Source organism: Vulpes lagopus, chromosome 2, assembly GCF_018345385.1.
Source record: "Vulpes lagopus strain Blue_001 chromosome 2, ASM1834538v1, whole genome shotgun sequence".
Classification (NCBI taxonomy): domain Eukaryota; kingdom Metazoa; phylum Chordata; class Mammalia; order Carnivora; family Canidae; genus Vulpes; species Vulpes lagopus.
In genome coordinates, this window is record NC_054825.1 from 73011423 (window position 1) to 73025775 (window position 14353).

General features: G+C 61.3%; 1 protein-coding gene across 1 annotated transcript in view; it reads left to right on the top strand.

Moving 5' to 3' along the window:
- Positions 1-14353, top strand: part of SPTBN5 (spectrin beta, non-erythrocytic 5) — a 46337-nt gene that overhangs the window by 31470 nt on the left and 514 nt on the right. Inside the window, exons 40-68 of the mRNA XM_041731850.1 lie at positions 260-375; positions 461-575; positions 1340-1453; positions 1647-1768; positions 2035-2197; positions 2388-2576; positions 2808-2882; positions 3508-3680; positions 5265-5355; positions 5501-5647; positions 6389-6526; positions 6605-6861; positions 7031-7217; positions 7367-7573; positions 7852-8048; positions 8141-8345; positions 8596-8790; positions 9609-9764; positions 10025-10242; positions 10410-10599; positions 10826-11002; positions 11176-11280; positions 11638-11871; positions 12049-12120; positions 12614-12700; positions 12801-12892; positions 13045-13130; positions 13972-14022; positions 14256-14349. Coding sequence (XP_041587784.1) covers positions 260-375; positions 461-575; positions 1340-1453; positions 1647-1768; positions 2035-2197; positions 2388-2576; positions 2808-2882; positions 3508-3680; positions 5265-5355; positions 5501-5647; positions 6389-6526; positions 6605-6861; positions 7031-7217; positions 7367-7573; positions 7852-8048; positions 8141-8345; positions 8596-8790; positions 9609-9764; positions 10025-10242; positions 10410-10599; positions 10826-11002; positions 11176-11280; positions 11638-11871; positions 12049-12120; positions 12614-12700; positions 12801-12892; positions 13045-13130; positions 13972-14022; positions 14256-14349 — 4253 coding nt within the window. The remainder of the gene's footprint in view (positions 1-259; positions 376-460; positions 576-1339; positions 1454-1646; positions 1769-2034; positions 2198-2387; positions 2577-2807; positions 2883-3507; positions 3681-5264; positions 5356-5500; positions 5648-6388; positions 6527-6604; positions 6862-7030; positions 7218-7366; positions 7574-7851; positions 8049-8140; positions 8346-8595; positions 8791-9608; positions 9765-10024; positions 10243-10409; positions 10600-10825; positions 11003-11175; positions 11281-11637; positions 11872-12048; positions 12121-12613; positions 12701-12800; positions 12893-13044; positions 13131-13971; positions 14023-14255; positions 14350-14353) is intronic.

Genomic DNA, 14353 nt, shown 5'->3' on the forward strand with positions numbered 1-14353 from the left:
TTCCGTTAATCCTTGCCGGCCAACCCTGCCACCCTGCCCCCCTGCCCAGTTTTGACCCAGAAGCATTTTTCTAGCCTTAGAGAGGACGCTGGGGCTGCAGGCCATGAGTGTCTCTTGCTCACTGCCCCCGGCATGGGGTGCAGCTGCTTGCACTCCCCAGACACACTGCTCCTCACCCCCTTTCGGGCCCGGCCAGACCCTCCATGTGCTGACTGCTTGGGGTGGGTGTCACAGGTGCCTTCACCCTTCACCCTCATAGGACACGGTGGATGACACCCACATCAGGAGCATCAATGACTTGTCCCTGAAGCTCGAGAAGCTGGACCCTGAGCAAGTCAAGACCATCCACCAGCGGCGACATGAGCTGAACAGCAGGCCAGTCCCAGAGTGGGAGGCAGTGGGGCCAGGAGAGAGGGGGCTGGAGGGCCGCCTCACCTCAGCCTTCCACCCTCCTTGCCAGATGGAAGAGTTTCCATGGCAACCTACTCTGGTACCGGCAGCAGCTTGAGGGAGCCCTGGAGATGCATATATTGTCCCGAAAACTGGATGAGCTCACTGAGCGGCTTAGGGAGAAGGTAAGCAGTGAAAGGCCGTAACGGCCAGCAGGGTGCCCTCACCCCGAGTTTCCCAGGTGTCTCGCCCCTAGGCCTCCTCTCCTCCTCAGCTGGGGGACTGAAGATAGATGCCACTAGGGGTCCTTCAGAGCTGGGGAGAGGGATCTGCCAGGGGCTCTCAGCTCTGATATCCCAGAAGCCCCTGTGCCAGGCTTGGAGGCTGACCCACCTGGCTTCCAGAAACACCCGGCCAGAGGCCAGAGCACTGTTCCCCCAAGCACTCTTCCCTCCATTGTTCCTGAGCAAGCCCAGAGCACACAGGAGGCTTGCCCTGGACCATGTCAGCAACCACAGAGAAACGTGCTGGCAGAGGTAGAAGTGAAGAAACTGCCCCCCAACAAGTCCCGCATGACACAGACGGGGCCCTGTTCTGGCCATGCAGGGGGCTGTGGCCTCACTGTTTTCACTCCTCTGGTTCCTGCTGCAGCCAGAGGCTTGGCTGTTGGTGCTCGGTTCCCCCCAGAGGAGTGAGAGACAGACGAGACAAGGTGTGTGGAGGCACCACACAAACAGATCACTGTGTGAGAAGAAACTCTGTCCCCAGGCTCTCCTGGGAATCTTCCTCCTTCACAGAAGGAAGGAGCCTGTGGTTGGTGGGGGGCATGGGGAAGGGAATCAGGTGGGGGAACGTGCTTCTCACACAGAAACCAGTGGCTGGTGATTCCTCTGCAGTGAGGGAGGAGTGGGGGCAAAGGCAAAGCCAGTAATGCTGCATTCTTTCCCAGGTTGCCCTGGTCCAGGCCCTGGACCATGGGAAAGATCTGGAGAGCGTGCAGAGGCAGATACGGAAACACAAGGAGTTGGAGCGGGACATGGGCCTCCTCCAGGCCCAGGTGGAGGTGTGCAGCTGGGCATGGAGGTGGGCCCTGCCCACGATGCCTCCTCTGGGGTCCCCGGGCCGGCACATAGGGCAGGCCGCCCTCATGATCTCGAGAGCCGCAGGGCCCATCCTGTAGTACAGCCCCTCACAGGCCAGGGGTCTCCTGCAGCCCTGGCCCCCCTGAGTACATACAACCTGCTTCCTTCCCACAGTCCCTGGAGCGAGAGGTGGGCCGCGTCTGCCAGCAGAGCCCTGGAGCAGCCAACAGCCTCAGCCCCAAGCAGCGGGAGATGATGGACAGTTGGTGGCAACTCTGGAGGGAGGCCCAGAAGCAGTAGGAACCCCTGGGCCTCCTTCCCTCCCTGCCCTCACAGACTCCATCCCTGTGGCGTCTCAGTCTCTGCACTTCCCTTTGACCCCAGTTTCCCCTGAGAGCCTTTCTCCATCCTTCGAATAACCGTTGGTATTATCCAGCTATTAATTCCCAGCCCAGAGGCCCTTCTTTGGCTAAGGGGGTTCAGGGACGGAAAGCACTGGTTGGGGGTGGGTGAGAGGATGGTCTCAGAGCCCCCAGGACCAGCTGATGAACCTTGTGGGCAGGAGGGAGTCACTGGATGCCTTGCACCAAGTTCAGACCCTGCAGGCCATGCTGCAGCACTTGTTGGTGTGGGCACGGAAGCTACGGGTGGAGATGGACACCCAGAGTGCCCCCCGAAACCCCGCGGAGGCCCAGCGCAGGTTGGAGGAGCATCAGGAGCTCAAGGTGAGGGCTGGGCCCCTGGGGCCTCGCCTCCTCTCTGCGCTGCCCCCTAGGTGAGCCCAGGGATCCCTGGGCGCCTTTCTCCTCTGCCTCCGCCCCCCATTTGGCTCTGTTCCCGCCCGTCCCTCTCCCCCTGTGCCTCCTGTCCCTGAGGAGCCTCAGCCCTGGGGATCTGAGGCCAGCCTTGTTCCAGGCCGAGCTGGACTCCCGAGCAGACAGCATCAGCCTGGCCCGAAGCACCGGGCAGCGACTGCTCGCAGCCAGGCTCCCGTCCGCCGCCGCCACGCGCCAGGCCCTGGCTGCTTTAGACCAGGAGCTGAACAGCCTGGAGGGCGCCTGGCGGTTGCACCAGCGTCAGCTGCAGCAGGACCTGGAGCTCCAGGCAGGCAGCCTCATCCTGCCCCCGTCCTAACCCCACCGCTAAACCCAGGGAGGCTGCCGTCTCGGGGTTTGCCCACCGCTCAGCCTGTCCACAGCAAGTCTTGCCCGCTGCGGGCTCATCCTCTAGAGCCAGGTGTCTTGGTCTCCGGTTTCTCCTCTGGACCCAACAGTCACTCCACCTGCAGCGACGGGACCCTCCGCTCATGTCCTCTGCCTTTTCCTTTCTTGACAGCTGGTTCTGAGTTCTGTGGAGCAGATGGAAAGCTGGCTCTGCAGCCAGGAGGCCTGCCCAGGCGACGGTCTGGGGGTAGGTGCCGATGAGGGTTTTACAAAAGCAGCAACCGGCGCTAGGGCTCCCCCGACCCAGGAGGCTCTCCCTGCCCTCTACCGCATCGGTCACTGGTCTCTCAGCCATCCACGGGTGGCTCTTGTGCGCCCAGGGCTGGGCCCCACAGGGGATGTCCCGGGGGCTTAGAGGGGGTGCGCGTGGCCTTTGAACCCCCCTTGCCTCCTTCCCACAACTTCCCACCTCTGCGTTCCTCGCTTCCCTGCACAGAGGTTTGCTCCAACCACTTTCCCAACCCAGTGGCAGGCTAGCCTAACTCAGGGGAGACCTCAGAGAAAGCGGGGGCTGGCTCGACCTGTGCTGACGCAGTCTGACCAGAATGCAGAGGAGGGGGTAGTCCTATTACGTGAAAAAGCTCCACCTGCCTTGAACATTCTGACATTGACCCTTATCCCCAGTACCTTCCCTGGCTAAGATCACTGTCCTGAAGCCAAGTGCAGCCCTGAGAAATTAGAGGGATGTGTTTGGGCAGAGCACTCACCATGTGGGTGAGTGAGTGGTGGCACGGCTGTTCGGCGGGGCGAGCAGATAGCCTGGGATGGGAGGGGCAGCCCTGTGGACGTATCGGCTTCCCTACTCCTGCCAGGACTCTTTGGCCAATGTGGAGACCCTCCTGTGGAAGCACAAAGGGCTCGAGCGGGACCTGGAGGCACAGGCTGAAAAGATCAGCACCCTGGAGGCTGCAGCCTGCAGCCTGCACCAGAGTGGGCACCCTGATGCCCAGGGTGCCCTGGGTCGGTGCCAGGCCATGCTTCTCAGGTACCTCTGGCTCTGGGCTGTGGGCGGGATGGCCACACTCACCAGCCTTTCCAAGGGCTGAGCTCAATGCCAAAACCCCAGCACCCCTGCCCAGCACAGCATCTACCAGCAAAGTGAAGGAGAGGTGACCTAGTGGAATGACGGTGCCAGAGCACAGCGGCTGGCCACTCATGGTGGGACTTGGGGCAGATGCCTCTCAGATGCCAGGTCTACAAGGAGGAGGTAACAATACCTGCCTCCTCGGGTAGTGGGGAGGATTGAGAAGGTACCCTTAATGTCTTAAAACATCTCTCATGCTCGTTTAAATGAAGCTGGCACAGCTTACGAGACACCAGGCTCTGCCTTTTTTCCTCATAAAAGCCCATCTGGTTCAACTACCTCCCCCAGCTCTTCTCAGGCTCTTACCAAGGCAGATTTAGCCAAAAGCCGGGTCTCAGACTGGCGGGGGTCCCTGTCTTCCCCAGAGAGTCCGTCAGTGTCCTTGTGTGGGCACCGTGGCCGGGGCAGGGTGGGGCCATTCCCTCCTACTTTCTGCACGTGGGACCCCACCTGGCCACCAGGAGGCCTGTGGGGGGACAGATGACAAATGTTGGTTTGCTGGATTCCATCACACCCTCCTTGCCTGACCCCCAATCACCTTAGGTGGTTGGTGGCCGGCCTGGCTGTCCCTGAGCATGGTGCCACACTGAGCCCTCCCTGCTGGCTTCTGGCATCCTCTGTGGGGGACGGGGCAAGGGGGTTCCCATTCCATCAAGCCTCTCTGCATCTCCTCCTCCCCCCCACACTGTTTGGTCACCCCAGCAAGGGTTTCCGCTCACACCCGTGTGGAAACTGTATAGATGCGGGCAGTGTAGGTGATTTTTTCCTATTTATTTATTTTTTAGATCACATTTCTAATTTCTATTTTTGTGCATATGGCAACGTACCTGATACATTGGTACAGGGGTAGGCGCATATACAAATCAGTAGACCCCACACAAAAATACGTGTGTGTTTTGAGTGGACACTCCTCGAAGTTCTTCCTAATAGCAGCATGTGATCAAAGAAGTGGGTTTAGATGCTGTACTAGTTGGCGAGCGCTGCCACAGCAAAGTACCACAGATGGGTGGCTTCGACACCAGAAATGTATTCCCTCACAGTTCCGGAGACCAAAAGTCCTCAATCAAGATATCGGCAGGGTTGGTTTGTCCCGAGGCCTCTCTCCCTGGCCAGCAGACGGCCGTCTCTCCTTCTTCACATGGCTGTCCCTGGGTGTGTGCCACCTGCTGGAGCACGTTAGGATGCACCCTCATGATCCTTTTTAAACTGAATTCTTTAAAACCCCATCTTCAAATACAGTCACATTGTGAGGTACTGTGGAGGCAGATTCGACATAAGGATGGGGGGACAGAGTTCAGCCCATCACAGGCACTAGTGACAAGGGGGAGTAGAATGTCTCTCCAGTTCAAAGGGACCCCCAGACTCAGGGTGTGCTGATGCAGAAGGGCTGTTGCCGGCTGGAAGGGCACACACATGCACACCCCCTGGAGCAGCCCCAGGTCCAGTGGGGGGAACTGAGGGCCCATGAGCCCCTCCTTCTGGCAGGAAAGAGGCACTGGTGGAAGGAGCGGGGACCCGCCGCCGTCAGCTGGAAGAGCTCCGGCAGCTGCAGACTCTCCTGCAGGAATCCTTTGAGGTTCCTCTTGGCTCAGGGTGTGGGTAGTGGTTGTGGCGGGAAAGGATCTGCTCCTGACGGGGCCACCCTTGCTCCGGGCAGCCCAGGGGTTTGGGGGAATGGGAGGCCCTGAGGTAGCCAAGCCTGGTCCTCTGCATACATCCAGGTGGCCATGTGGCTGAGGGAGAAGAACTCAGTGGCCCTGGAAGAGGGCTGGAGGGACCCAGCTCTGCTGCAGGCCCAGCTGTGGAAGCAGCAGAGTCTCCAGGCCCAGCTAGATGCAAGTGTCCACGAACAACAAAGGCTGCAGATGGTGAGCCCCTGGGGCCTGTGGGACAGTCCTGCAGGCCAGAGCATGGGGAGACCCCGCAGAGCCCTGGTAATGGATGGCCGACCTTCTGTATACAGGCACCATGCTAAGCACCCAAGGGTAGTGAGAAGCAGTAGCTTTCCTGGGGACCCTCTCCAAAACCAGTACCTTTTCAAGAATCTTACAGATGACATTTTGATGGATAGCTTTTAAAGCCATCTTGGAAAGATATTAGGGGATGGAGGAGGGCATAGCTAGCAGTCCTGTGGGTAATGGAGTCAAAATGTCACATCTTTTAAATTTACTCTCTCCTACCTACAAAGGGCAGGTCCTGACCCCAGGCTGGCTCCAATATAAATTGTTCTGAAAAAAAAAAATGTTTATTTGATTTTATTTGAGAGACAGAACAAGCGAGACGGAGAGGGAGAAGGAGCAGTAAAAGCAGACTCCCCACTGAGCAAGGAGCCCAACACGGGGCTCAATCCCAGGACCCTGGGATCATGACCGGAGCTGAAGGCAGACACTTAAGCAACTGGGCCACCCAGGCGTCCCTAAAAAATTCTTAATGTTTTATCTCATTTAAACTAAAGAACCATTGTTCACTCCATTATATAGATAAGGAAAATGAGCTTAGAGAAGTTAAAGAATTTGAGGTCACACAGCTAGCACACAGGCTGGTGGGCAGAGCCAACACCAGTCCCCTGGCACCAGCAGTCCTGAGTCCATGCACCGGATTTGCTGTAGGAGGGGCAGAGGCTGCTGCAGGAGGGCCACCCAGCCTCAGAGACCATCCAGGAGCGGCTGCGGGAGCTGGGAGAGCTCTGGGACGAGCTGCAGGCCAATAGCCGGAGGAAGGCAGCCACGCTACAAGAGGCTTGCAAGGTGGGTTCTGTGCGCCATGGAGCAGGCTGGAGGCGGTGCTGGGCCTCTCCTTGGAGCCCACCTCACATTCTGCCCCAGGCTCTGCGTCTCCGGCGGAGTGTGGAGGACCTAGAGAGCTGGCTGGAGCCTGTGGAGGTCAAGCTGAGAGCCCCCATCGGGGACCAGGCCCAGCCTGAGCTGGACGAGCTCATGGGGGCCCAGGGGGAGCTGGAGGCAGCGGTGGACCGGCAGGCCGCGCAGGCACAGTTGCTGCTGGGCCAGGCCCAGGTCTTTACAGGGGAAGGCCGCTGCCTTGCCCGGGACGTGGAGGACCAGGCCCGGCGGCTGCTTCACAGGTAGATCTGCCCTGTGTATCCCCCTTGCCCTCTTCCTCCCCGCCCTCCAGCTTGTGTCCTCGGGGCTCCCCCTTCCTCAGGATGAGGGGCACCCAGCGGGTGAGCTCCGGGCCTGACCGATGGCTGATGGCCGGGGCGCCCGCCCTGGTCCCACCGTCCGCTGCTGCAGGTTTGAGGGCCTGCGGGCGCCCCTGCGGGAGCGCAGAGCAGCCCTGGAGGCCCGGAGCCTCGTCTTGCAGTTCTTCAGGGACGCCGATGAGGAGCTGGCGTGGGTGCAGGAGAAGCTGCCCCTGGCCACGGCCCGGGACTGCGGGCAGAGCCTGAGCGTCGTGCGCCGCCTGCAGGAGAAGCACCAGGTGTGGACCCTCCCGCCTCCAACAGGGAGCAGGGGCGGGCGAGCCTCAGATGGAGCCCGAGGCTCTGTGAGCCAGTGGTGCTGGGAGCTGGGGGCTCCGTGCCTCCGGGCGGCCGCTGGCATCCCCGGTCCTGTCTTCTGCCGCCACAGAACCTGGAGCGTGAGCTGAGCAGCCACGAGGCCCTGGCCCAGGCCGTGGTGGACGCGGGCCGCCGGCTGGTGGAGGCGGGTGCCGGCCGTGCTGTGGCTGCCCGCGCGCAGCAGCTGGAGGGCGCTGTGGGCTGCCTGCGGGCCGAGGCGGTGCAGAGGCGGCGGCGGCTGCAGCAGGCTGAAGAGGCCCAGCAGTTCCTGACGGAGGTGAGGGGCGGGAGGGGACGCGGCCCCCCAGCTCTCCCGCCAGGGAGCACGGCCCCTCCCTTCTAAACCGGTGGTTGTCAATCATCACGTTCCCGATGACCTGGAACTTTCTGGAAATGCTGATACTCCCTTGCCAGGCCAGGCCGGAGCCCGTAGGGCGGAGAGCCAGGCACAGGGAGTGAGAAAGCTCCCCAGGGGGCTCCCGAGCTCGGCCACCACCTCCGGGCCGGGAGCCCTGTTGGCCTCCTCCTAGGGAAGACTGTCCGCTCTGCCCCCAGCTCCTGGAGGCCGAGTCCTGGCTGCAGGAACAGGGCTGTGCGCTGGACATCGAGGATGGGGCCCGGAGTGCCGAGGCCGCGCGCGCCTCCCTGCGGCGGCTGGAGGCCACCAGGGGACACCTAGAGGCGTTCGGCCCGCGCCTGGAGAGCCTGCAGCAGAGGGCCGCCCTCCTCGAGGGCACGCAGCTCCCCGGGAGGTGGGTGCGCGGCGCGGGCGGGCTCTCCCCACAGAGGCGGGCTGTCGGCCTAGCGGAGAAGGGCGGCGGCTGGGTTGTCCTTCCTGCCGCAGCGCCCAGGTGCTGGCCCGGCTGCGGGCGGTGGGGGAGGCCCATTCGGGGCTGCTGCGGACGGCGGAAGGCCGAGCGCGGGGCTGGCAGGAACAGCTGCAGTTCCACCGCGTGGAGCGGGAGGCCCGGCTTCTCGAAACCTGGCTGGCCAGCAAGGTGGCCGCCGCCGAGTCCCAGGACCATGGGCAGGACCTGGAAGCCGTCGAGGTGAGTCTCCCCTGGGTGAACCTGGGGAAGAGTGGACTGCGGCTGAAAGGAGCAAAGGAAGTGTGTGTCCCGGGGAGGGGGTGAGGGGGTGAGCAGAGGGAAGTAGGGGGCTCTGGGCCGGTCCCTGCGGCCCAGAGCCCGAGCCCAGGACCTCATCCAGTACGGACCAGGGGACTGTCAGGTACAGCGTGAGCACGAGCTGCGGGACTCCGCCGCCAGAGTGCCCCTCACTGGCCCTGTATCCTCGCAGATGCTGGAAAAGAAATTTGAGGCTTTCAGAAAGGAAGCTCAGAGCCTGGGCCCGGCCAAGGTGGAGGCCCTGAGGGAGCTGGCGGGCTCCCTGGAACGGACGGCACACAAGTACAGTCCCCAGATCCAAGCCCAGAGGAGTCGCATCGAGGCCACTTGGGAGAGGCTGGACAGGGCAATAAAAGCCCGCACACAGGTAAACGCCCCCAGGCCAGGCCGGGGCAGCCCAGGGGCTGGAACAGCTCTGCCTTCTGCCTGGGTCCAGGACAAGCAGACACGCCGGTTGTGTGTGTGTGTGCGCGCGCGCAGAGGGCGATGGCTGCCTCTAATTCCCAGCATGGAGCAAGTGGGCAGTCTCAACACCTTGCACTTCCACCCCACCTCAGCCCTCTCCTCCAGTTTGGATTCCTGCTGGTGCAGTTCGCACCTCCAGGGAGAAACAGGAAGCATGTGCGGCCAGCTTCTGAGCCCCTCGAAGCCTCCCCTAAATACAGGCCTCGGGTTTTAAGATCCACCCTGTTCACCTCTCCTCGACCCCACCTGCTTAACCAGCTCCTTCACGCCATGCCTCGCTCTTCTAACCCTGGGCCCCGTGCGGGCGGCTTCAGTGCTGCTCCACAGCCTGTGTTCGCGGCCCTATGCTGGTCTCTGTTAAAGCAGGCTGCTCCCTGAGCCCCTGGCCTCCTAGGCAGCCTCCTGAACCCACCCAAACCCAACTCTTCCCTCACGTGGGCCCCTCCCCCGCTGCGTCGCCTCCTTTCTGCCTTTTCTCACACATCAAAGACTCTCATCACAGAATGTCCCCCTGAGGCCCTACTGCATCATCAGTAACATCCCACATTCAGAAGCACCTGCCGCACCTGGCGCATTTTATGTACCTGCTGGTCACTACCCAGTCACTGAGCCCCACGGTCCTCGTTATTTAAAAGGAGGTGGCCCACAAGGCCGTGTCTCCAGGGAGAAAGGACCCTAGGAATGAGCTCAACCCAGAGCAGGCCGTCCCCCCTCTCCCAGAGCCTGGCCACAGCCCGGGAGGTCCGTGGTTTTGAGCAAGCAGTGGCCTGGCTCCAGAGCTGGATGCAGGAGAAGGCCACCCTGATGGCGAGAGACGTCTGTGGCCACAGCCCGTCATCAGTGCAGACCTTGGAGCAACAGCACAGGTGCCTGGAGGTGAGGGCTCACACCCCATGGTCTGCCTGTCGGAGCCCCTCCCTGCAGGTGGTAGGTAGCACCCCCCCCCCCCGCCCCGCCCCACCCCGCCCCGCCCCACCCCAGCCAGGTAGGGCTGGCCCAGGCTGTGGAACAGTGGAGTTGGCTTGGGAAATTCTGGGAAACAGATCAGGACCCCTCAGAGAGGACTGGATGCTCCCAAATGAGGGATATGTGTCAGGTTGACGGGGGTGAGACCTGATTGTGCGTTCTGGTGGCAGAGGGAACTGGCGACGATGGAGAAGGAGATGGCACGGGTGCGGATGGAGGCCTGCCGGTTGGGCCAGCTACACCCCATGGCTCAGGATGGCCTGTCTGAGCAGCTGGCTAGGGTGGAGGAGGCCTGGGCCACCCTGGAGGTGAAGGCCCGGGAGCAGGGCCAGCAGCTGGAGCAGGCTGCCCAGGGCCACGCCTTCCTCGGCCGCTGCAGGGAACTGCTGTAGGTGGCCTCCTGCCCTGGTGTTGGCTCAGCTCCACCCTGTGGGGTGGGGGTCACCCCAGCACATCGGAAGCCTGACCCCCCTTCCCCGAGCACACCTCATGCCCCACCTCCCAAGGCTGCTCCCCACCCCCACCCTGATGGCAGTTTTGTCTCCCTGTCCCCAGATCATGGGCTCAGGAGAAGCAAGCTGTGGTTTCGTCCGAGGAGCTAGCCGGGGACCTGGTGGGAGCCGAGCGGCTCCTGGCCCAGCATGACGAGCTGGGGCGAGAAATCAAGGAGCACTGCCTACAAGCCCAGGATGTACAGCAAGAAGGGCAGCAGCTGATAGACAGCGGCCACTTCATGTCCCTGGAGGTACGCGCACGAAAGTGGACCTGGGGTTGAGCTGGGGATGGAGCTCAGCTACCCAAGGCCTCAGAACACAGAAACCCTCAGTGACAGGCTGGCAAGGAGCAGAGACAGAGAAGCAGAGAAAGGAAGGGCCTGGGCCTTCCCTGGACCCCTCTGCTGGGCACTCCAGCCCTGCCCTGCCTCAGTGCTCCTGCTCATGCATGTGACCCATAGCACCCCTTTCCACCAGGTGGCAGGGTGTCTGCAGGAGCTAGAAGGGCGGCTGCAGGCACTCACAGAGGCCTGCGTCCTACGCCGGGAGCGCTGCGAGGAGAACTGGGGCCTGCAGAAGCTGCGACAGGAGCTGGACCAAGCTGAGGCCTGGCTGGCCTCCCGGGAGGGTCTACTGCTGGACGCCAACTGCGGGGTGAGCCAAAGGCCCCCCGCCATTAGCCAGCTGTACCAGCCCACAGCTGCAGCCGAGGGCAGATCCTGTTACTCCTCTGCTCCCTGACCAGCTAAGCGGGTCGGGGACCAGGAGGGGGAGGCTCTCCACACCCCCATGGAGCTGGGCCTCACCCTGGCTTTGCTTCCCCGCAGCACTCTGTGCCTGACGTGGAGTTGCTGCTCGGCAGACACCAGGACTTAGAAAAGTTGCTGGCAGCCCAGGAAGAGAAGTTTGCCCAACTGCAGAGAAAGACGGGAGTGAGCAGAGGCCGGACGAGGATTCCCTAGTGGCGAGGGGCCCGAGGGCTGGGGGTGGGAGCATCCTGGTCTCAACCTGAGACTGGAGCCTCCCCAGTACATGGAGCCCATGTGTGACCCCTCAGAAGAGCCCTGTTCTTTGCCTGGCCAGCTGCCAGGGCCTGTCCCCCCCCTTGTCCAGGTAGGCCAGAGCCCCACTATGGACTAGGATGACAGGGGAAGTCTCTTAAGCAAGCTGAACCAGGAGGAGATAAAGAGCAATGAGGAGACAGGGATTCTCTCCGGGTGGAAGGGCTTTGGAGAGGAGAGGTGGGGGCATGGAGCCCTGCCCTGGCTCACCTTCCTCCCCTCTCTAAGGTGGAACAGAAGCTGCTGCAGCCGGGGACAGGGCTGACACCCAGCAATGCTGGCCATGGGCTCACCTCCCTCCAGCAGAGGCCCTTCGGAAGCTGGTGGCCAGGAGTACAGCTGGCTGAGACAAGGGACCTGCAGCCAGGTGGCCCCATCAGCCCACACATACCCTCTGCCACCACTGTCTCCCTGGAGCGGGCAGCCAGGCAGCAGGAGCCCAAGGGTGCCAGGGCCATGGGGGTAAGGCCCAGACCCTGGAGCCAGCACTGAGGCCCTGGGGGTTTGGGGCACTAGGGATAGGAGCTGAGAGTCCTCAGGAATGAAGTGGTTGGAGAGGGGTAGATTCCTAGTGCACCCTCCAGAGGGGGCCTGTCCTCTATTGCTGGATGTTTCCTGGGCCCCATCTGGCACTTGCAGGATGCAAAGGGTGCCTTCACCACGGAGGGATTTTTGGAGCTCAAGCAGCAGCTCCTGCCTGCAAGGAGGCAGGTAAGTATGAGGAGATTCCTTCTCCAGGCACCTCTCCTCCACAGAACCACTCAGCTCAGAGGGACTATCAGGGCCTGGCATCCTGACGTGATGCTGGATAGCCCCACCCCCACCCCCAGCCATTCTTAAGACAGTCTCCGTTTTTCTTTAAGTAATCTCTACCCCTCAATGTAGGGCTTGAACTCACAACCCCGAGATCAGGAGTCACAGACTCTGCTGACCGAGCCAGCCAGGCGCCTCAAGATAGTTTCATTCTTTACCTACCACACAGCTTCTGCCCCCCACCCAAGTAGGGTGGGGGGAGGGTGAAGGCCCTCTTCCTCCTCTTGCTGGTCTCCCCGCACATCATCCCCTGGCTCCCTCTTCCCGTGGACACCTCTGTCCAACCCAGGACTTGGCCTGAGAGCCTCTGAAGACACAGGCCTTCCCAAGGCCAGGCTGCAGCCTCCCCTCCATGCCTAGCTGGTGCAGCCTCACTGCCCTCTCTCCACAGCCTTGCTCAAGCTCCGGGGATGGCTGCCATGGTACCTTGGGGGTTAGCTCCCTGAGCCACCTCTGGGACAAGAAGACAGCAGCAGAGGTACTAGGCAGTGGAATATGGGGGGGGGGGGGAGGCTGAGCACAGGCCCACAGAGAAGAGCAGACATGTTCACAGTAACCCCTTGTTCATCTCTTCTCAGAATATGGCCCCAGTGGCCACCCTTGACCTCAGAGAAGCCCAGTGTGAGAGGCTGGGCCACCAGCATGGCAGGAAACACGCTTTCTCCTTAAAGTGAGTGCTACTGCAGAGGGAGACAATAGCCCCAGGACATACTGACCCAGTAGGCACAGCCTCCCAGAAGCTGCCACCTGGATGGGGCTGGACGCAGGGGTTCACCCATGTGGGAAGTGCAGAGATTTGACCCGTGGCTATCTGGGTGGCAGGTTGAGCAGCGAGGTGGAAAACCTGCGTGCAGCACCGTCAGAAGGGCAGGCTGAGAGCCCGCACCACGTCCTGAGCCGCACAGCTGGTAGGTGCCACCAGAACCTAGGGAGGGACTTGGGTGTGAGCCCCTGGGCCCCAAGCCGCTGTTTCACACATCCTCAGCCATCTCGCATCTAGTACCTCTAGAGCCTGAGATGTAGTTGGGACTTAGTGTCTTCTCAAAGAATTTAAGGCCCAGAAAAGGTAAACCACTTGCCATAGATCAGACAGCTCATCTAATTAGTACCAGAGGTAGGGCCAGGCTTGCCCCCAGCTGCCGCCTGGTCCCTTTGGAGTCTGTCTCTGTGACTCCCCTGAGTGCTCCTAGGCTTTGTTCTGTGACCCTGGGACCTTCTCTAACCTTCCAGTCCTCAAAAAGCTCTGAATGTACTGCCCTTGGGTATCTTGTGGACAGTGGTCAAACCCAGTTCTATCAGGAGGGATGCCTGGGAAGCACCCCTGCACCAGGTATCTGTCCGTGTGGTCGGACAGGCCCCACCTGGACAGCATGTTCAGGTCATGTCCTCAGGCTGCCGGGAGCCCAGGTGGGAGTCCTTTCCTGTTCCTCCCAGTCTCTCTGGGTTCTTGGCTCCATTCCTTGCACTGTCTCTGGTCCCCTCTGAGCCTGTCCTTCCAGAATCCCAAAGGGATCTTGAGTTTCTTCGGGATCTCCTCCAGACTGAGCCTTTCTTAGCCTGCATTCAGACTTTTAGGAGGCAGGGTGCACTGGGGGCCTGCCTGGGGGCTGGGCCTGTGCCGCACCTCTGCACAGGCAAAGCTTGGTGCATACAGAGCCTCCTGTGGTGGGCACATCTGTCTGTTTGGGCCGCTTTTAATAAAAATATCAGACTGGGTAGGTTATAGACCAGAACCATTTATTTTTACAGTGCTAGAGCCTGGCAAGTCCAACATCAAGGCACCAGCAGATGGGGTGTCTGGTAAGTCTGAGTTGTGCGTGACACCTGCTTACTGTGTCCTCACTTGGTGGAAGTGGTCAGGTTGTTCTCTGGGGTCCTTTTTGTAAGGACTCCACCCTCCTGACCCTATCACCTCAGGGTTAGGATTTCAACATATGCATTTGAGGGAAGACACAAACATGCAAGGAGGCTGCTGTCTTCAGAGGGCCTAGCACCTGCACCAGGGCTGACACTGAGCTCCCTTTGCTCTGCAGCCCAGAGTCTGAGCCTGGAGCTCAGAGCCAGACCTGTGGGCTTCCCAGCTGAGCACACTGCTGAGACAGTGTCCAGCCCCGCTGCTCCGCTCAGGTAG